Source organism: Cyrtonyx montezumae, unplaced genomic scaffold, assembly GCF_038088225.1.
Source record: "Cyrtonyx montezumae isolate F1298 unplaced genomic scaffold, pur_monq_1.0 scaffold_7, whole genome shotgun sequence".
In the NCBI taxonomy this organism is placed as follows: domain Eukaryota; kingdom Metazoa; phylum Chordata; class Aves; order Galliformes; family Odontophoridae; genus Cyrtonyx; species Cyrtonyx montezumae.
The window spans coordinates 12493426-12514766 of record NW_027072078.1 but is presented as its reverse complement, the minus strand read 5'-3'; the positions used below and the strand labels follow the sequence as shown (position 1 = coordinate 12514766).

Here is a 21341-nt window from a genome sequence, read left to right as displayed (position 1 = left end):
TCACAAATGGGTATTGATTTTTTCAACCAGTGTTTCTGATAGCAATGGAAATGGATTAAATGGTCTCCAGAGAATTTAAAGGAACACTGTCACTTTTAATTAACTGTAAACTGGTAACAAATACACATAAACTTGCGTTAGTGTGTCAAAATGCGTTCAGAGTAGTCTGTGCCACTCTGATGGTGTGCAGAAGCATGCTAAGAAAAATCCGTATTGTCACTTTGTGGGGGTCAAGTTTTTATACCGGTATGAGAGTAATAAACGTATCCAACTGCAAAATGTCTGTGTACCTGTGCCTGCAGCTTCAACTTGCTGATGATTTTTACAGCGCTGTTTTATTAGTGTTTATGCCATCAATTAGTCTAATTACTCTTGACTTTGAGCATTATTAGGATCCTCAAAGGAAAAGAGCTGCTAAGACTACTTGAAAGTGAAGCTTTTATAGTCTCAGCAGATTTCCATGGGAAAAATGTAAAAAATTGGTTAACTCTTACTTATTATCTATTGATAGATTGGTTATACGGGACAAGGTCAATTACTGCTGTGCTAAGTATTTGTTGTCTAAGCTGTTGTATCTGAAATTTGCTGTGGGCTAACGTCGCTGGTGACATTTAAATAAGGAGTGACAGCGACAAGGTTATTGAGCCTCTACATTCCTAGACAGCAAGATGGGGAATATGTTGCTTTACAGAGCAGGCTTTGTGAAAGAAAGGTGTCTAAGTTAACTATGTACCATTAATCTGATCTGTTCTACTGCAACTAAGGTCATTAGTTAACAGCTTTCCTGTAATGGGATCTTAGCATGCCACCACTGTGATAGTGTCATTGAGAATAATGGCACAGTGAGGTCTTGCATGGAAGCACTTTCTCCTGCAAGAGAAAACTTCAAAACAGGAACGGTTATTGAACTAAAGCAGAAGCTCTCAACTTTTCCATATTGTAGATCACTTTTCAAGATAAATGCTGCTGTAGACCACCTCCCGCCCAGTCTGTCAGTCCTAATGCTGCAGCTTCTCTGTAGCCTCTGTAATGCCAGGCTTAATTACAATGAGATAAAGACAGGAAAGTATAATAATCAATTCTAATGCGGAGCGCACTGATTCTTAATAGATTTCTTACCTATTTTCTGCTCTCCTCAAGTATAGCACCTCTGTAATGAATTTCCTTTTCATGCCTTTGGTCTCTGTGCCTTCCCCTCCATCCTGGTTTCACAGCCTATCTGCTCTTACATCTGCCCTTCTGATGTCTGTACCATAAGCAAATTTGTTCTAAAGGAAATTCTGATGGAAAGACCACATTTCGTACTCCGGCCCTTCGTTATCTGGGCGCCAGCAGGCGAGGGCCTCACTGGAAGCACAAGGCGTGTGCAGCTGTGACCTCCTCACACAGTGGCTCTGACAGCTGGGGCTCGTCCTTGCCTGGAAGCTGCTCCAAAGTTGGTGTGTGAGCCACCAACAATGCCCCACCTCTGGACAATTGCTCCCTCCAGCAAGTCCGGCCACCTGAAGGGCTGCTGAGATGAAGAAAAGGAAAGCCTGAAAAGCTGAAAGGAGCTGTTGTAGTCTCCATTATAATAAGATTTGCCAGGGTGTACGTTCTTGTATGTTCCATCCCCAGTATGGAAATGATTCCAGATTGATTGCGTTATGAGATGGAAGGCGCTGACATGCCGCCAGTTCAGTGGTGGAATTGTTATTTTACGTTCTATATGCGTGTAAAACCATATGGTGTCAAACTGGGGAGTACTGTGACTGTCAGACTCAGAAGCTGAAGCAGTCCATTTTTATTTTATTTTTTTTACTGAAGTGTACCAAAATATTTACAGATAGGAAGTGCTATAAAATGTCTAATGAAATAACCAGTTTTCCTTTTGTCTGTCGTGTTTACAGGCTGCCGGAAAATACAGGCAACAAGGCAGGAATTACGTTGTAGAGGATGGAGATATTATCTTCTTTAAATTTAATACACCTCAGCAACCCAAGAAGAAATGAGTATCAGACGTTGTTCGTTGCTCAGAAATAAACTGTGCTGCTTCAAAAAGCATATGAATTTTTATTTGGGATGGAATATCTGGAAACAAAAAGCATACAGTTTCTATCTAGGGAACCTCCCCTTCCCCCAGTGAAATTATTCTTGTTTGTTTTGAATTAAAATACGGCACCTCTGGTGAACATGCAAGTTCACTAAATGTGAACAGCTTTGCATTTCAAACGATTAAGACCCTACTCCAAATTGTAGAAGCTTTTCAGGAACAATATTACTCTCATGATACTTCATTAATCTCCATCATGTATGCCAAGCCTGACACGTTTGACAGTGAGGACAATGTGGCTTGCTCCTTTTTGAATCTACAGATAATGCATGTTTTACAGTACTCCAGATGTCTACACTCAATAAAACATTTGACAAAACCAGCCTTGGTGTGTTTGGGGATGTCTGTATTGACTGACTGTGGTGTGCTGAATGCGATACGGCACCTGGTGGATGCTGATTACGGAATTTTAAGACGTGTATGATACAGTAACTGGCAGTGTGGGGCAGCTGCAATTGTATCTTGAAAGTGAGTCTTTCATGGGAATCACAAGATTAGGATGCCAATGATTTGTCTCAAAAAAGTTAATGAATTTGTAGATGGACATTCACTGAAAGATGATAGCAAGGATAATAAAAATGATGCAGCGTAAATGATTTTTACTGGAGAGAGTAAATGTAGAAAAATCACGCTTTTCTTTGAGACTGCAGCTGTTTTAGTTTTTTTTTTTCTCCAGTCGTTTTTAAACTATTTCTTTCTTGCCTCGAGATTATTAAATCGTGGAGGCTGGAGCAGTGGTGCCTGATGTTGTGTGTTGTCCTCTCAGGTCAGGTTTTCAGGCCAGTGGAGGGTGACACAGATAGTGTTGTGAAGGGAGAGGTCACGCTGTGCTGCAGGCAAGTCGCTCGGCTGACAAAGGCTGCAGATAGGAGTGCTTTATTTTTTTTTTGGCCCCTTTAACCATGAGGGAGAGCCCGTCTTTTTGGGTAACACAGAAGAGCAAGTTTATAGGAAAAACAAGTTGATAGAATTGCCCTCAGTTGCTTAATGTATTTAAAATAGCCTGATGATTTTCTCAAGTGCCTGTGGTGTCAGTGTGGTCACGGCTGGGGGAGATGCTGGTGGTGCTCTCCACTTACTGCTTTGCCAGACCTCCCGCATCACTGTGACAAATCTGGTTGTATGCTTTGAAAAGGCCACTGGTCCCTGGCTGCCCTCTGTGGGGAAGGGAAAAAATTAGGAGCACCAAATCTTGTGTCAGATGACAAAAGGAAAGCAGAACCTGCCCCTTTCTTTGTCAAATCAGCAAGGTGCCAGTCACAGAGAAGGGCTTGTGCTGGATTCCCTGTCACAAGGAAAGGTGACAGAGAAGTGGAGTGTGTGTGCTGGGGAAGGGGAAGCCAGCCCTGCTGCTCCAGTAGTGGCTGGAACAGCTTGTATTCTGTGCCCCAAACTGGCTCCTAAAATACCAGTGCCCCTAATTATTACTTATAAATGAAGAAGTTGTCAGAAAGGATTGCACCATTAATGGATTCCTTTGTATTGTTGCTTATCTTAATTGCATTTAACAAGCTTTATTTCTTTAAATTTATACTTGCGTACTTTGCAAATGCTCTCTGTCCTATAAACAGAAGTAGGTAAAGATTGAACTAAGTTGTTCTTGATAACAGAAGTTTTGCATGCTATTGCCATACTCTGAAAACATAAACTTCAGAGTTTTACCACATCTTTAAAAATGACTATTCTCTAATATGGTTCATTTCATCTTATTAACTTGCATGAATGGTTTCTCTTCAGCTTTAACTAATGTTCCTCTGGTTTTATTCTCTGCTGCGGGGCATCAGTTGGCTGCAGTCACAAAGTGCAGGACTGGACGGGACTGTGAATGGCTGCTGCTGTTCCTGTGCCTCTCCAGTGCAGCCTTCCCCCCAGGGCTGTCCCCAGGCACCAGGGAGGAGCACAGCCCACGTCCTGATGCAGCGTTTCACTGTGTGGTGTGACACAGTGCTGCTCCTGCCAGCTGCAGGTATGACGGCAAAACTGCGTTTTGATAGGGCAGTGGGTGTGGCAAACTTGTCGGCTTTAAACATTCTCTGATCAATTTTAACGTTTCTTTCTGCTCATGAACTCACAGAGGATGGAGGGAATGGGACGCTAGCGGGAGAATCGTTAAAAGTTGGTAATTGTTTAAAAGTTGTATTCACTCATTTTAATTCTTATTCTCCCAACACTAATTCCATATGTTTGATTATGCTAATCCTACCATTTTGCTTCAATTAAACCAGGAGAGCCACTGGAGGCTTTGAAAACAACAACAAAAAAATCAAAGTGGCTGTATTCATCACAGTACCCAGTGGATGGGAACAGCCGTGTGCTGGTTGGGCTTTGGAAGTTTTGAAGTAAATGCTGTGTTTCCAGGCTGTCTTTGAAGCAGTTTTCTTGGCTCCTATCTACAGGTAGTGCCAATTCCTGATCTATGAGAACAGGCACATATGGCAGTGTGTTGCATATTGTGAAATCAGTTACATGTGCGCTCTTGCCGCTGTAAGCAGATGATGTGGTATGTGCCTGCTCATCAGAGCTCGTTACAGCTCTGTGCAGTTGCAGATTGCCTGTAGCATTTTATTTTCTGCATGCAAAATGTATGTGTTTGGCACAGGAAAGCTTTGTAAACCATATAGAAAATAAAATCTGCTGCTATTGTGAGAGCATGTGCGATGCAGGAGTTGACAGAACATATCTGAGTCTGGGCCATCACGTGGGGCTGAGGCACAGCCATCTTCCTGCTTCACTCCCTGGCTTTGGGCCCTGCAGGGCAGGAAATCTGCACAGCAGGGGGAATTCAGATGGCTGAAGTTACGTGTGGGTATGTCCGAGTGCAGATGAGTGCTGTGCTGAGAGTGTTTCTGTGTTGCTGTGGGGATGCTGATGGCAGAAGCTCTGCTCGCACTGACCAGGGCTCTGTCCCTGGTCACCCAGGCTGCAGTGCAGGAGGAGCCAGGTGCAATGTGTGGGCTCAATGCAGAGCTTACCCTAGGGCTGCAGATCCCCATGAGGCTGAGGGACCTGGCAGCTGTCCTCCCCTCTTCTTCTTCCCTGCCCCCCACTCCCCCCTCTCTAACTGGCAGCAGCACCACCAGCCCCAGCACCATGTCTGATTTAATGCTGGGCTTGAAAGTGCAGCGCTAAATCTCTGCACTGCCTGTATCACTCGTTCCCAGGTTATCTGCCTGCATGTTGGTGAGCCCGTTGCCCATGGCAGCACTCAAGGAAGATGGCAAGTTTTTAAGGGGACCTGGGAGAGCTGCCTGCGAGGACCTTGTGGACAAGGACATGCAGAGGAGCTGTGTGTGTGAGGTATGGCCCAAGGCAAGCTCTGCACAACTCCGTGTTTGGTTCCTGATCCTTAGAACCAAGAAAAAAAAGGTAAGGTGTACAGAGGCATCCATCGAGTTCTATTGATGCAACAGTTTAAAGGTCAATGATGTCCTCCTCTAGTAGTCAGGGAGGCTGCTGTCCAGAACTGCCCTTGTCTGAAAGGTGTCTGTTGCTGCTATGAGGCTGCACTTCCACCTGGGCAGCAGCAGATGGAATGTTTGCTCACTTTTACTGATGGCACGTAAAGCCTTTGAGCTGCCAAAGGGTTAAACTTTTCTGAAATGTGAATTGTGTGCAAACTAGCCGAGTTTGGTTATAAATCCTGCTTAAGTTTCAAAGCACAGCATTATTGGAGGTAGCAACAGTAACATCAAACAGCCTTGATAAGATCAACAAATTACTAAGTATAATTGTTTGTGCTGGGGTGTGTGCAAGGAGATAAATAGCTCATAAATTAAACACCAGTGCCTGAGGGGAGTCATTCATGGATTCAGAGCTGTCCTAGCACTCTCAAGCAAAAAGTAATTTTCTCTTAGTTCAGTAATTATGCAATTGCAGATCTGAGATCAGCAATCAAGGCAAGGTGCGCTTTGCAGAGTTGTAGGTTACTTCGACTAGTGGAGCTCCCCATCTCTTGACTAACAGCAAAGTTTGTACTTGTCTCTGTAGTGCAAAACATCCTCACTGTTCTTCATGAGGATAATTCAGCCTTGCACTAAAAAGGGATTAGAATAGACCAGGGGTCAGTTTTTGCTGTTACAAATTGGCAGCACTCTTGGCTTCAGAAGAGCAGTACCAGTCTATGCTGGCAGAAAATCTGGCCCCAGCCATTAGGAGCATCAGCAGCCCCAGTCGCTGCCACTGGGCCCGTGCCTCTCCTGACAGCACCTGGCCCCTCACTGCCTGCTGGGCTGCTGTACTCGGGGGGGGGGGGGGGGGGGGGGAATGTCAGAGCCCATCCTGCCTTATTCATAAGGCCCACAAGGATCCTGGTCTAATCAGAGTGTTCCTGAGGACAAGGAATGGTAATGTAATCTGTTAATATAGCAACATCATCTTGATCTGCTTTTGTTTACTAATGTTTTGCCAGCCACTAAACATTTTTCTGCTGAATTCAGATAGACATCACGCTGAGAAACTGTATTTTTGGAAATGCAGCGTAACTCCCACTGCTGTTCAGCAGTAGTTGCTGTTGGTACAACATCCCAGGGGCAAATGGATATAGACTACAGCCCTCCTGGGCCTTAAGCGCCCTTCACTGTGTGTCCAAGGGGACTCATGGTGTGCAAATAATTTGGAGTAAAGACAGAAAGTCCTTGGGCTGCATTTAAAAGCAGCATGGCCTGCAGGTCAAGGGAAGTGATCCTGCTCCTCTGTCCTGCACTGGTGAGGCTTCACCTGGAGTACTGTGTTCAGATGTGGAATTCTCAGTACAGGAGGGACAGGGATATGTTGGAGCACATCCAGAGGAGGTCAACAAAAGTTATCCCAGGGATGGAACACCTTTCCTACAAGGACAGGCTGAGAGAGCTGGGGCTGTTCAGCCTGGAGAAGAGAAGGCTCCGGGGAGATCTGATAGTGGCCTTTCAGTACCTAAAGTGGGACTATAGGTAGGAAGGAGACAGACAGCAGGGTCTGTGATGATAGGACACGGGGAAATGTTTTCAAACTATTTAGATTGTATGCAAGGAAGAAGTTTTTACAATAAGGGTGGTGAGGCACTGGAACAGGTTGTCCAGAGAGGTGGTGGATGCCTCATCCCTGGAGACATTCAAGGTCAGGCTGGACAGGGCTCTGAGCAACATGACCTAGCTGTGATGTCCCTGTTCATTGCAAGGGAGCTGGACTAGATGGCCTTTAAGGATCCCTTCCAATTCAAACAGTTCTATGGGCGAAAAGTGGACATGAGCCAGCAGTGTGTGCTTTTTCAGCCCAGAAGGCCAACAGTATCCTGGAGTGCAGTGAGGTGGCCAGCTCAGGTACCTATTTATGTAGGTACAGTTCTCATAAGATACTCCAAAGATACAGTGGACACGTAGAAACATAACAGGTGCAAAATTACTGCACCATTGTTAGTCTTCTCCTCCCTTATGTAATGCTGCCTTTCTTGTGGCATTTACCCCAGTCCCAGCAGTCCTTGGGACCTCGTCCCCAGGCGCGGGTGCTGCCCTTCCTGCACACTGTCTCAGGCTCCCAGCCCTGCTGGCTGGCGGTCAGCCCTGGCAGATGCCATTCTGGGGACAGAAGAGAAATGTTTAATTTATATTTACTATTTAGGGGGAAAAAAAGCTGTGAGCGTGCTCTTTTATTCCAAAATAAAAATGCTGTAATGACTGGAGCGTTTAGCGCATTGGGGTTGTCATTGTTTTCAATTATGTGCCATTCTGATGGGAGAGCACAGATTCTTAAGCTGAATGGAGATTTGTGCTGCAGCTATTTGTGCCTTTTAAAACATTTTCTTTACCACTTTAAGAGAAAACTGTAAAATGGCAATAATGACATATTATTACAAGTAAATTACACTGTAAAATAGCATTAATATTGCAGTTGAAACCTAGAATTTGAAATAAGATGGAAATATTCATTTGCACACGGCTTTTGTTCTTATCAAAAGCGATTTGGATTAGGAGCAGGATTTGTGCAGCACTCGGAGCTCGGTGGCCTGACTGTGCTGCTGCCCCTTGCAAAGGGAGATGCTGCATGGAGAGGGCCTGCACGGGAGAGCCCTCCAAAGGTGGGTGGGATGGCTATCTCCAATGCTGCGTTGGCACTGTAGGGTGACGAATAAAGGAAACCATTTTGCCTTGATTTCAATGTCATCCCTTTAAAGATATTGCTCTGGTAGTAGATCTGCAGTTTGTCCGCCTCTGTCTGCTCACGTGTGTTACTGCCTGTCAAGTACAAGGTTCCGTTCTACGTATATCTGGGACGGGCTCCCTAGGGAGGTGGTCATGGCTCTGGGCCTGAGATAGCTTGGGATGCATTTGGGCAGTGCTCTCAGGGTTTGGGCAGTCTCAAATGGAGGCAGAAGTGGTCTCTGTGGACCCCCTCCAGTATAGATGTGGTCATGTGGAAGGCACTAAGTTTCTGTAAGTGGAATATAGTGGAAAGTCACCTCTATTGATACAATCATTCTTTGCATTAGTGAAACGTCTCTGCTGATAGCATAGCACATCTCTGTTCCCTTCTGCTTTGTTCCCTTTGGGTGTAGGAAAGGATGTAGGAGTTCACCCTCTTTGTTTGTTGCTGTTGGAAAGAAATGGTCCTCAACTGGTCGGGTAGGTATTGAAAATAACATTTCGACACATTTTGTCCAAGTCACCTCATCATAAAAATGAGCAAATAAGCAAAAATAAGTGCGAGGGATCCTGAACTAAGAGACAGAAAATCACATAATCATTTGGGTTGGAAAGAATCCATAAAGGTCACCTAGTCCAAAATGTTCTTCAGGTCTTCCACACTGAGAGAAGACTTTGTAGTTTGTATCTGAAATTAAAACAAACAAATAGGAAGGCAATGAATGTCTCACGTCTCAGGCTTGGTATGATCACGATTTGCAGGTAAAGGTAAATTTAATAATCTCACCATATTCAGTGAAGCTGTTCAGTGCTTACATGAGACTTTAAGTCACCTTTAGTCCACCTAAAGAGGAGTTCATTTTTACAACCAAATTAAGGAAATTTGTGTTATAAGTCTTAGTTATTCTGATATTTTAAATTGGGATCAAGGGTGATTTTCTGTGTGAGAATCGGAATAAATAGATATTGTTTTAATTTGATATTTACCATTGATGAGTGGGTAAGTGGGAAATGCATTGTAAACATTTCAATATTATTGTAATCCTGCATATTTTAAGACTTAAGATTTTGCTCATTGGCTCGGCTTATGAGGCTGCAATACCAACTGTGCATTTGTGCTCTCACTTCTTCATAAATCCATGGAAGCTTTTTGGAAAAGTTTTACCTACAATGTGTCAATGAACTATAAAGAAAAGGTTTATTTTGTATATACCCTCTTTACCTGAGGTCCACAGTTAGGTTCTGCATTAGAGCTTCTTGCTCTCATGTGCTCAGTTTGTGCTTTTGATCATGCCACTCTTTGCACAAAGCTGGGAGAATTTCTGCTTCATAAAGAGGAAAATACAGACAGGTTTTGAAGTCTATAGAAATGCATGTTTGCTCTTATTTTTGAGGCAGGGGAATGTAGGGTTTAACATCTCTACAGTTCTTCCTATGTCTCTGTGCAATCAAAGTTTCCAAAGAGGACTTAATGGGGAAGAGAAATCATTTGTTTGTGGTGGTGATGGTATACTTGATACGTTTTTCTTTAAAGGCTGTACATTGATAAAAATAGTAAGTAACCTAGTCTACTCATAACAGCTTCATCTTTAAGTTCATGCAAGTTTAGGAAGCTGTAAGTGACTAAAAGGATGAGTGGCTTAAGATTCACTGAGTGATACTGCAAATACAAGGACTGAAATACCAAAGGAGTAAAGGATATATAGACCTTTGCCCATTACATCAAGAAAATGAAAAAAGTTAGGAAGGGGGAGGGGGATTCCTGTGTTATATTTTTCAAGTCCTACTCCAAAAGAGGTAACCAGCCCATTAGTATAGGTGCCAGGAAGCTCGCTTTTGTGACATCTCACCAAACACACCTACTTTCACTGGACCACAGAAAGATCAATCCTGTCTGAAAACCACCCATTACCTAAGACACCTAATTTATATTAGAAGCTCTCTAAAAGGCACTGTCTGGCCCCCAACCTCCACTTCCAATGATAAAGAGGATGTTTTACACCATATGTGACACTTAATCAAAACCGATATTCTTTAACAAACCCTTAACCTCTATCACACAGGAGTCATATGAGGCCAAGGGACAAGACACAGATCCAGCTCTGGGTGGCATATCCTTTGATTAAGATGATACAGATTTCCCATTTTTATCAGGGTTACGGATTCTGGATATATCCCTTTTTGATTTGTCAGCATTAAATTTCAGTAGAGGTTCAAGCCAAAGAGAGACCAAGACTAGTTCTGTCTTCAACTGCGTATTAGGAGATAATTTCTCAGAATCCTCTGCAGTAATGATCCTCAGATCTTCTGATCTTTCTGTAAGCAAGTTTCTTTTTCTTTTTTTTTTTTTTTTTCTGGGAACCTGGATTTAAACTATGGCACAAACCTTGCTTGCATCTGGGTCCTTTCTTAAGGAGGAGTATCTAAATACACTTATTCTGCGAGCCCTGGAATGGACCTTTTTTCCTTCCCTCAGGTCTTTTTCAAAGAGAGAAACCTTCAAGTGAGTTCTTTCACCCTGCCTTGGATTTCTGGGGTAGGAGGTTTTACTTATGGAGTATACAGTACTTCAGATGAGCATTGCAAACTTCATGGGGTTAGACAATTTTCACTACCTGCAGTACACCGGATTCTCAGCGTAGTCTATTTTACTCCCAGGTGATTTTTTTTTGCATAACTCCTTGTCCTAGGACTTGTATGTGTCTGATTCGGCATGGATACGTCTCTCAAAATCCCTGATCCAGGGGCAAGTTTGGCTTGCTTTTCCTCCTTTCAGTCAAAGGTTTAAATGAGGGGGATTGCGTTTTGTTAGGAACACAGATCTACTGAAATAAGTGCTGCTAGTTATGACTTGAAAATAACGTGCTGCTTGGCTGTTGGTGGGAAAAGAAGATGGAAAGAAGGCCTGGATAGAGTTGTCAATTGGATATTTTTAAGCAGTGAAATAGCACGTGTTCTGCACATCTCTGGCTGGCATGAGAGCTGCCCAGTGCAGGCTCGCTTCTTTCGAGCGCACAGTGCCCTAATTCAGCACCTGGAAATGTTTTTTTGTTTTGTTTTGATGTGTTTAGGCTGCTTTCATTTTTAATACATTCATAGGAAAAACTCCGTTTGTGAGGAACTGCCTTTCTGCTTCAGGAGCAAGGAAGTCATGGTCTCCTCGTGGATTGTCTAAAACTTTCTCTAGCAAAAAGATAAGATTTTGTGTGTCGCTAGGATCCCAAGGAAGAGAGGTGAGTGGGAAGCCTTTTTATTTTTTTAACATCATAAAGGAAAGAAAAAAGGGGGGGCAATGTATATAGATCACTTTTAAGAGAGAACTTCAGTCTGAGAGAGACCTGTAATCATGTCAAATTATCTTTAAAGACAGCTTTTGTTTCATAAATGCAAAGCTGACAAGCAAAAATTTGGAGGGCTGGTTCTAGTTTATGGTGTATCACATACATCAAAGGTCAGTCTTTTATTCTCCTGTCCTCTGCTTTTTAAAAATTTCATTAATGAACAGAAACATATTCAAGGAGAAAGACTGTGATCTCAGCTGCTTGTTCCCAGTTCTTTACCCATCTTGACTTCTTAATCAGAAAATTAATTGGGCTTTGAAATCTTATTTTTTGCTGAATCTCTGCCGATTTAATCAGGGTGTTCTGCTGGAAGCAATCTTTCACTTAGGATTTCATAGCAATGCAGCTAGAGAAGCCATGTCATTTCCTGCATCAAAACATCAAAGTTGCGGTTGCTTTTTAAACTAAGTATGTCCATCGGGTCAGTTCTCCTCTCCTTGCTCTAAGGGAAGATTCTGCCTTATTTCTTATTTCTGCTGGGGGTGAATCTGCTCTACTGCAGTGCAAATAAATGAATTGCAAGGGGTGTGAGGCAGAACCCATGCATGCCGTGTGCTTGGGTGGTAGCAGCGTGGAGGTTTTCCAAGGTCCTGGTTGTGACCAGTGCATTTTGCATCACACATGGTGGGCCAGGTAGCCTGCAGGGAGCTTTTACCTGGAATGGAGTAAAGTAGAATTTAGCAACTCCATAGTAAAGCTGACTGTGTCCCAAACAAGACAGCATCATGTGGGGTTTTTATTGTGGTTGCTCAGCTTCTGCTCAGAGAGCTTTTTGTCCCTCTTTCTTTGGGCTATTAGTTTGATCTGCAGCACTGATCCATATTGACTACAAATGTCATTTTAATGTGATTGAAACGTAAAGAGATTTTGTAAGCTACCATATGGGCCAAGAGCCCATGTGAACGCTACAAACCATGCAGCAAACCCTTCTGCAGGGGTGGGTGCAGCCCAGTGTGCCCTCCTTGCCCCAACAACTGCTGGGGTTTGGGATTCACACTGCTTTGAAATTCAGCATTGCACAGCAGTGAGATGCAAAGTCTGCCTTACCCATAACTGGTGCGTTTGGTTGACTGTTCATTATGTCCCAGTGAAGATTTTTGTTCTCTGACTAAACAGGAGGGTAGTTAATGTTTCCAGATCTAAAGCTTTGCTTTTGCAGAAATTTGGCTCCACAGTTCACAGGACAAGCATGCCTCTAGGGGGCTGGAGGGCTGGATTAAAGCACTTAACAACTTGCTCAGGTTGACTTTACATATGGGGTCAGTTAAAAACTGTGCAGTCCCATGGCGAAGTGCCAGGTTTGTGTTTCATTTTAAATTGGTGTATTTCTAAGAAGCTTATGAGTGAAGGGGGAGGGAGGGATGATGGGGGGTTTTTTGTTTTTTAGTTTTTTTGCTTTCATTTTAACTTTTAAATTCGACCCCACTCTTAAGTGCATTGCTGTGTTATGGTGTCACCTTGCTTGACATCACTGCAGAGGCCCAAAGCACATCTTAGGCTCCTTTGAGTGGAAATCAGCTAATGCTCTTTGGATGTGGGGATCAGCCCGCTGTGCTTCTGTCCCATGGCTTCAGGCACGTGCTCTCTGCTTTGCAAGGGAAATAGAAAAGGTAAGAAACTCAACACCACCTGTCTGTTTCAGTGAGCCAAATAGCATCCATGGAGCTTAGCCTTCTGATTGTGTTTGCAAACACTGATTAAAAAAAAACCCAAAACCAAAAAAACTTTCATATTTGCCCAGAAAGCAAGCTGGACCTCATTATAGCTGCATACTTTATGGAATCTTTAAAGTGGTGAGTATGAGATACCTGTTAAAACTTTAACAGTGTGTAATTAGATCCGAGTTGCCTGTTTTTCTGAGAAACATATTGCATTTTCAGCCCTCTGATTAGGCTCTAATAGTGAATGCTGAGAGCTTTGAGAAAATTCAGGAGTGGAAATACAAAACAGCTTGTGTCACTGACTGTGAGAAGAAAAATAGCTACAAGGCTGTCTGGAACGGTGGTGGCAGGCCAACATCACTATTTAGAAATCAAATCCCAAACCCACTATTTGAATTCCCAGCAGTTTATTGCAGGTGCCTGGATTACCACAGGCTTTGCCAGTGCCTCGTTGGGCCAACACACCTCAGTGATGGCATGAGCCTGTTGGGGGCTGGAGGAGGGATGCCCTGCCCAAGTACTCAAGCCTCTTCCCAGGCTGGGTGAGTGGCCAAAAATCTGATGGAACTACTGTGGGAAGGTTATGGCAGCTGGTGATGCCTGGATTGACTGTGCAACTCCATCTCTGTTTCTCCACTCATCCTGGGACTCCTGACCTCAGGCAGCATAAAAATGCACAACTGAAGGAGAAAACACTTCCTTTCAGGTGGATGCTGAATACCTGTGCTGTCAGTCACCAGTTAACCATGGTATCGTGGTGCAGAGGAGCAGCTGCCCTGCCCAGGCTGCTGGATGCAATGCTGGCCGCCCTCGCGCCAGGCCCTGTGCACCTGCACGCCTTGAGGAGATGGCTGCGAGGATCTTTGAATCCCCACCACGTGCTTCCTTCCCCTTGCACTGCTAATTGGCACTTTTTACCCATTTTTGCACGTGGAGTGTGTTAGTACAGGATAGGGTTATTATCAAATTAATTAGGAGCTCCTTCCAATTATTCCTGCTGTGCCTGACGGGCTCTCCCCACTCCCCCCGATGGGCTGATTGGCTCCTGCCAGCACCTCAGCTCTGAACGGGGGAGAGCTGCTGCTGGCTCCTTGGTGGCAGCTGCCTGGCCTCATCTCTTCCCTGCTGTCACCTGTGCTGCTTGCTGTCACCCAGCGAGCCCTGGTGCCTAATGGGAACTTGCACACAGCCTACAGGGTGCTCTGACCTGAAGGCGGCCCCTGCGTGTGATGGCTTTGGCCCTTGTCCCCAGCTCCAGGGAGAGGAAAGGTATGGCAGCAGTGGGGGAGTGACCCCACTCCTTGAATGTGTGGGTTTCCAGGGACAGCCCCCTGAGGCTCTCAGAGCAGGATGGGGATTTATACATAGCATCTCACGCTACGTAGACAGGCAAAGCCAACCAAGGCAATCGGGGTGCTGAGACTGGCTTAATTGAGAAATAAGCAGATAGCTGTGTGTCAGTGACTACACAGCTGATTGGCCGAGGCTATTTTATTTTGGACTAATTTACAGTTGTTAAATGGATTTGGAAAAGCCTTAATAGTGGTTATTAAACTATTGACTTAGTCTGACGTGTTCAGTGTAGTAATCCATGCTCACGCTTCTCCTCGCACAGAGACTGCTGGAGCTGGGGCAGGTGATGGTGTGCTGGCTCTGAGCAGGGCCCGGTGTGCAGCCCTTGTCCCGGGACAGCAGCACAACGCTGCCAATTTTATATGGATCAGAAACTGTGCTTTCCTTCCCCATTGTCACAAATTCACTCCTTCCACCTCTATCATCAGCTACTGAACCTAGTTTAACTCCAAGAAGCACCCCCTTACCAAGAGGCTTTTTTACACCTGCGCAGAAGCGGACTCATTTTTCACTCATCTGTGCGATGAATAACTTCAAGTGCAGTGCGGAAATGTTACACACCCACTGGTACCACGACGGGGCAGGCTGTGCTAGGACTGCAAAGCATGTGCTTTATGCTGCCTGGATGAAATCCCTGCAAATGAACAAAACGAAATGTCTCCAATTCATCGTGTTTACTGTCCGCAGGTAATGTATAGACTATTTTTCTTTCTGCTTTGTTTAACCTCTAACATGTCTACGATGCTAAACACTGGTACCTGAGTACCTGCAGGCACACTTGGTGGGAAGGTATGTTAGGACAGGCAGAGCTTTTCAACTCTCCAACATGTAAGTTTGTGACTGAACTCCAGTGGAAGTAAACTAGAAAGGAGGAGTGCTAAAATGCCAGTTTAAAAACAAACAAATCCAAGCAATTTAAAAAAAAGAAAAAGAAAAAAAGCATTTTCCTCTCTTTGCTTTAACTCCCTTGACTAGGGCAATATTATTGTTTCCAAGTCAGCCAGAATCCCTTCCAGGAGAGCCAGGACATACATTCTGAGGTATAACAAACAAACAAGCCACCACCTACCCCACTGTCCCCACTAGTTTTCAAAGAAAAAGGAATCAAGACTGCTTTAAAATACGGTACAAGGGCTGTGGAGGTCAGAGGCTCATGGGCTCCCTTTGTGGGTCACCTGTAAGGACTGCTGTGCTGCAGCCAAGGGCTGCTATGTTTTTATTCCCCATCCTCTTGTCTGATGGCCGCTTTGGAAGCAGCCCTGTGGTCAGAATGAGTCGCTGAACTGAAGGGGGTTTTTAGGTTGCAGTGGAGAAGAAAAAAGCCCTATTCAGTAACAATTACAGAAATGGTGTGAGCTTCACTGTCAGGAGTTCTAGCCCTGAGTGCCTGAATGCAGACACATTTCCAGCTTTGGCAAAGTGGGGCCGAAAATGGTGGTGGTCTGCTTAGAGACAGGTGGAGTGCTTCCTGGCACCATGGCACTGCCAGGCTCACACATGGCTGAGATTGGATCAAAAGGCTTGCTGTTTCTGGCTGTGTTCCCAAGTTTTGCGCGTGCCCTAGCAACACAAAGCCGAGTAACAGCAATGACACATCCCACCACATCATGGCCCTGCCCTCACACCTCTTGTGCATTGATATGCTCTGCTGATGCAGGAGCACACACCTTATCTCTTAGCAGGGAGAAGAGCTGTTCTCATGGCTTGGGAACAGTCCCAAGAAAACTTCAGTTTTATTTATTATTTTGACTTCATGCACCTGGGCATTTTTGCTTCCCTTTGCTTTTTTCTATCAATGGTTGTTAGTGCTTCTAATTTTAAAAAGAGTATTCTCACTATTCTCTTAAATTATGCCACAACTGGTTTTGAGTCTTAGACTTGAGAGATATTTCTGTATTTTACATATATTGATGTTTATGTATATGAATACACTTTAAAGAAACATATAATATGTTTATATGCATGTTATATACATTGTATAACTGGGAGTTGCTGCTTTCAACATGCTTACCAATTGAATAGAATCATAGAATCATTTGAGTTGGAAGGGACTCTTAAAGGCCATCTAATCCAAGCCCCCTGCTCTGAAAAGGGACACCTTCAGCTACATCAGGTTGCTCAGAGCACAGTCCAGCCTGACTTGAACATCCCCAACATCTATCCCCAGTAGAAGAAAGCAACATGACAGTTTTCTATCGTGAAATGGAAAGTTCACACACAAATGTAGAGGCTGCATGTATTTCCCCCTGAGCACTCTGTGAAGGACCCTACGTGAGGGTGCTAATCTAGATAGGTTACATCAGCTGTGGAAATTCAGTCTCAGAAATGAACCTTTGCACCCCTTGGAACAGCTGGAGAGGCTCAGGTCCACTCATCCAGCTCAGAGTGGACACAAGGAATTTGGATTAGATGCAGATAGAGTGGGGATTTTGTTAGTGACAGAAGGGGAGGAAAGCACTGAGCCGCAACTGTCTGAATGCAAATACATAACATTGGTGTACTTCTGACTTTAAACTACGAAAATCATAAATATGCTATAGTGCAAGAGGCAAAGTGTATGCAAAGGTAATGATATCCCATTACTTCCCCTGTAGAAAAGAATTTTCATAACTCATTCATACTCAGTTGAATAAATGCTAAGATTCACCGCTGGCTGTTAATTATCCTTTACAAAGACCTGGTTATTGTGTTCAACCTTAGTAAAGGCACAGCTGTTATTGTAGTGTACGTAGAGAGAATGGTACCTAAGGGAGAGGGGAGGAAATAGGTTCTTGCAGAATTTTAACAAGGAGCACTGTGTTGCACAGAAGGGATTCATAGGGTGGGATTTTGATATAATGCACTTCAGGAGATGAAGCTTTTTCAAAAGACAAAAACCTTGCTGCAACTCTCTGCATACATGATATCACTCAGAATTTGAAAGACACCAGACACTTCAAAATTATTCGCTGTTATTAAAAGGAAATTCGATGATGATTTTGTATAAAGGTTTAGAAGGCAGGAACTGGTCTGTCTGTAATCATCCCAGGGCAGGTCTATGCAGGCACTGATGAGGCCCATCTCCAAGGGATTTTTGAGGAGCACCTGGAGGCTTCCATCCAACGCAGCCTGCTTTCACATTGGCAGGGCAAGGCATGGGGGACTTACGGGAGATTTTCCTGAAGTTCCCAGTACGAAAGTGCTGTAGGAGGGTGCCAGCTGGAATTGTCACCTGGGCTGGGTGCAGTGATGAGCCACCAGGACTCACTGGACTTCAGAAACAGAAGGACTGGGAACAAAGGTGACTTCAGCACAGTAGCTGAAGCCAGCTTCCTTCGCCATTGTTTTTCCTCATTTCTACTCTATACCCCTATTCTCCTTTGTACAGTGGACCAGTGCTTGCTTTATTGTTCAAAATGTGCATGTTGAAAGGAGAGAAAAAAAACATGTAGCTTCTGGTGGAAAAATTGAAAGCAAGAAAACAGAATATATGAAGCTAAAATAAGCAGAAGTACAACTAATTTAAATAACAAGCCTAGCTAGGGATGAAGAGAATAGGAAGTTCTTGACAGAAGTGAAGCAAGAATTTTGGGGTGGGATACAAAACAAAATGGGACAAAACATGAGCCACCCTGCATTGCTAGTTGCATGTGACTCTTGTAGCCAGCAATTGTCTGTTCTCCAGAGCTTTGACAGAACTGGGTCTCTTCAGTCACTTGTGGCTATCCCAGTGTAGTGGGCAAGAAAGCAGCATCAGAAGACCAAGATCACTTTGGAGCTCCTTGTGTCAAAAGGGCAAGTCCTACCTAGGCTTCCTCCAGAATTCCAGACGTGGTCAGATTGCAGCAGTGAAGTAAATCTGGCCTACTGTTAGCTCTGCATTTAGCATTAAATCCTTGCTGATTTTAGTCAGAAGCTGGTTTTCTTTGCATCCCTTTCCCCCCTTGCAGTTAGACTAGCACTAGCTCAGGCTCAGAGCAAGCTGAGAGACGCCTGCTACTGGGTGGCCAGCAGGAGCTGTGGAGCATCTCTCCCATGGTGTGAACTCCTTTTATTTAGATCTGAGCTTTTCTGCTCAAGTGGTATATGTGAACAAGGAGGATCCCAATGCATTTCTAGTATTTTCAGCTTGAGAAAATCATAGTAGGACTATTTTCTCTGTAAATCTTCTTGTTGAGAGAATTGGATTTTGTGTTGTGGCACATCCTGGGGGTAAAAGAGAAGTTTGTAAGTATTCATGGTTTTTAATGGTGTTGCTTCAACTTGCATACTATTCTGATAGCTACTTGCAAAGTTCTTGTTTATTTGGAAATGACTTGTATCACATCTGTAAAACCTTTAATACCAAAATATCTTGAGAAGATTTTATTCAGGATTTTCTTTTTCTGTTGATCTTTGTGATGACTCAGAAAAAAGTTTTTGTGCCCCTTTTCGCTCTGATGTTCTTGACCCACAGCTGTTGTCTTCCAACTGTAACAAACGCGTGCTGCACCTCCTGGGGTCTTACATTGAGCACAAGTGGAAAAACAACCCTCAGTGAAATTCCATTAGAAATGTGTTGTGCTCCATTTGTGGAGCTGGGGGTATCAAAAAGAATCAACTAAGATCATTCTACAGTTCCTGCTGGGGAGCAAGACTTTTTTGTCTAGATTTGCCTTCTAGGAATCATGTCAGTAAAGAAGAATGCTGGCACTTCTCACTTTCTCAGTCTTTCAGATCACATTTGTCAGTAGTGAAAGAATACTAAAATGAGTATACAAAACTTGCAAGATGGGAGTGATCAGCTGGCCAGCATTGAGGGAAGGATTTGCATTTGTGTCTCAGCAGTGCAAGCACTATGGTAATGTTCAGGTACTCGGGCAGAGCAATGACATGGGCAGCGCCAGGTCTCTGACCAAGGAACAGTGACAGTTTGCTCCCCCTCCTCCCCTCAATTTTTTCCTTCATTCAACCAAGCAGCATAAGCACTTACCACTGCAGGGCCTAAGAGCTGCCTTGCAACAACCACATGCAACCTAGAGTAAAGGGTTTATCGGTATATACGAAAACCATCTTGTTACTATGACTGTCTTCATCTAAGTATACTACTCCCAGAGGACAGTTGCCATGCCCTTAGGGCTAAACTCACATCAGGATCAGACACTGCACAGCAGAATTGTCCTTTTGCTGGCACAGCCTTCAGTTTCAGCCCGAGTAGTAGCTCACCTGGGGTTTGTCTTTACATGTGAGAGGAAAACACTAGGACATTTGTTCTCTGCAAGTCAGAGGGCTGTTCAGATGAGGCAGGATATCTGGATGTCTAAGAATCTGCATTGAAGTACGGAATGTCTTAGTGCTGTGGTATTTGTGATTTAGCTTTTCACGTGTTCTGTTGTAACAGCAGAGGGTGTTTGCTCCAGGACTGTTGTTTCCTGTTGCATGTTGTACCTTACCATGGTTCATGGTCACTCTGGTGGGAAGGAGCAGAGGAGCCCAGCAGGAACTGCCAGCTAGAAGGAGAAGATATATCTTTACCTGGAGTGTAGGAAAGGGCATTGAGAAAATTCCTGAAAAGGGAGCAATCTAAGTAGGCTTTGGACATGTGGGATACAGGGTGTTTGGGCTGCATAGTAGATCTTGTATTGGAGAAAAAGCAAGTAAATGTATTCTAAGAGCATAGGTGATGGGCAGAGCTAGTAACTCACAAGATGTCCAAGAAAAACAACAAAGATGAGATCAACCATGAGAGGAGGCCGAAGACTGGGTAAAAGTGGAAAAGAAATGAGGGAGGCAAAGTAGGGAAAGTTATCCCTCCTGCTTTGACAGTTCAGGGACTAAAGTAGCTACACATTGCAGGCAATGGATCAGAAACTATATTTGTGTGAAATAAACTGAAGTGACTTTGAGATCCAGACCTGTTACAAAATGGTGGCCTTCTTCCTGGAATGGGGAGTTCACGTACTGGGGAGTGGTAGTGGTATAAAAAGTAGTGGAGAGGGGAGGGCTTTATCCTTCTGCTCATCATTAGCCCTTTTACTGGGAGCCTTTCCTGATGGAAAATGTTCCATAAACTTGGCAACTGTTCGCCTGCTGTGCAATCTGGGTGAGGGAGAGTGTGGGATTCGTGCTGCAGAGCCTTGCAGCAGGTCCTGCAGGGAACCAGCATGGGACAAAGCAGAGTGGTGAAGGTCTGGAGCCCTTGTGGGAAGATGGTCTGGAGAAGAGCTGGTAATGCTATTTTCTGCACCAGAGTGGCAAAATAGTGTAATTTCTGTAACAAGTCAGATGTGACAATAGCAGGAGCAGCAACTGGAAGACCCACAGTGCATCTGGATAAGGAAATTTTACAGCTCTGGAGGAATAAAGTGAAGGTTCGAATGGCCACCAAGTTAGGCTGTGGGGGTATTTTTATTTGTGCGCCGTATATGGCAATGGGAATCATTGTGTGATTCAGCTTAGCTTTTTCTAACAGTTTTAGGTACCTCATGTGGGGAAAGTAGTATCTTTTAAAGAATGCATTCTATATTTGGTAATGATTCTGAAAGTGTCTGAAGGAGAAAGGCTTTTCAAGTGGAGTGCTGCTGGCTCAAAGGTTCCTCAGCAAACTCTGCCGGGCTCTGCCTCTGAGCTGGGCTGCCCTCTCCCTGGCCCGAGCCTTCAGGGATCAATTCGGAAACTGTTTGACACTCTGCACGATATTCTTCACGGGCCTCTTTCTTCTCTGGAAGAGAGATGCAGGGAAATGTCAAAGGGAATTAACAACGTGGATGGGTGGGTGGCAAGGACTGAAAACCGTACAGAGACGATTGAGAGGAGCACT

General features: G+C 44.2%; 1 protein-coding gene across 1 annotated transcript in view; it reads left to right on the top strand.

The window, feature by feature from the left end:
* OLA1 (Obg like ATPase 1) overlaps nucleotides 1-2414 on the top strand; it is an 84629-nt gene extending 82215 nt beyond the window's left edge. The window contains exon 11 of the mRNA XM_065750315.1: nucleotides 1890-2414. Coding sequence (XP_065606387.1) covers nucleotides 1890-1991 — 102 coding nt within the window. The 3' untranslated portion in view covers nucleotides 1992-2414. The remainder of the gene's footprint in view (nucleotides 1-1889) is intronic.
* Nucleotides 2415-21341: the final 18927 nt, after the last annotated feature.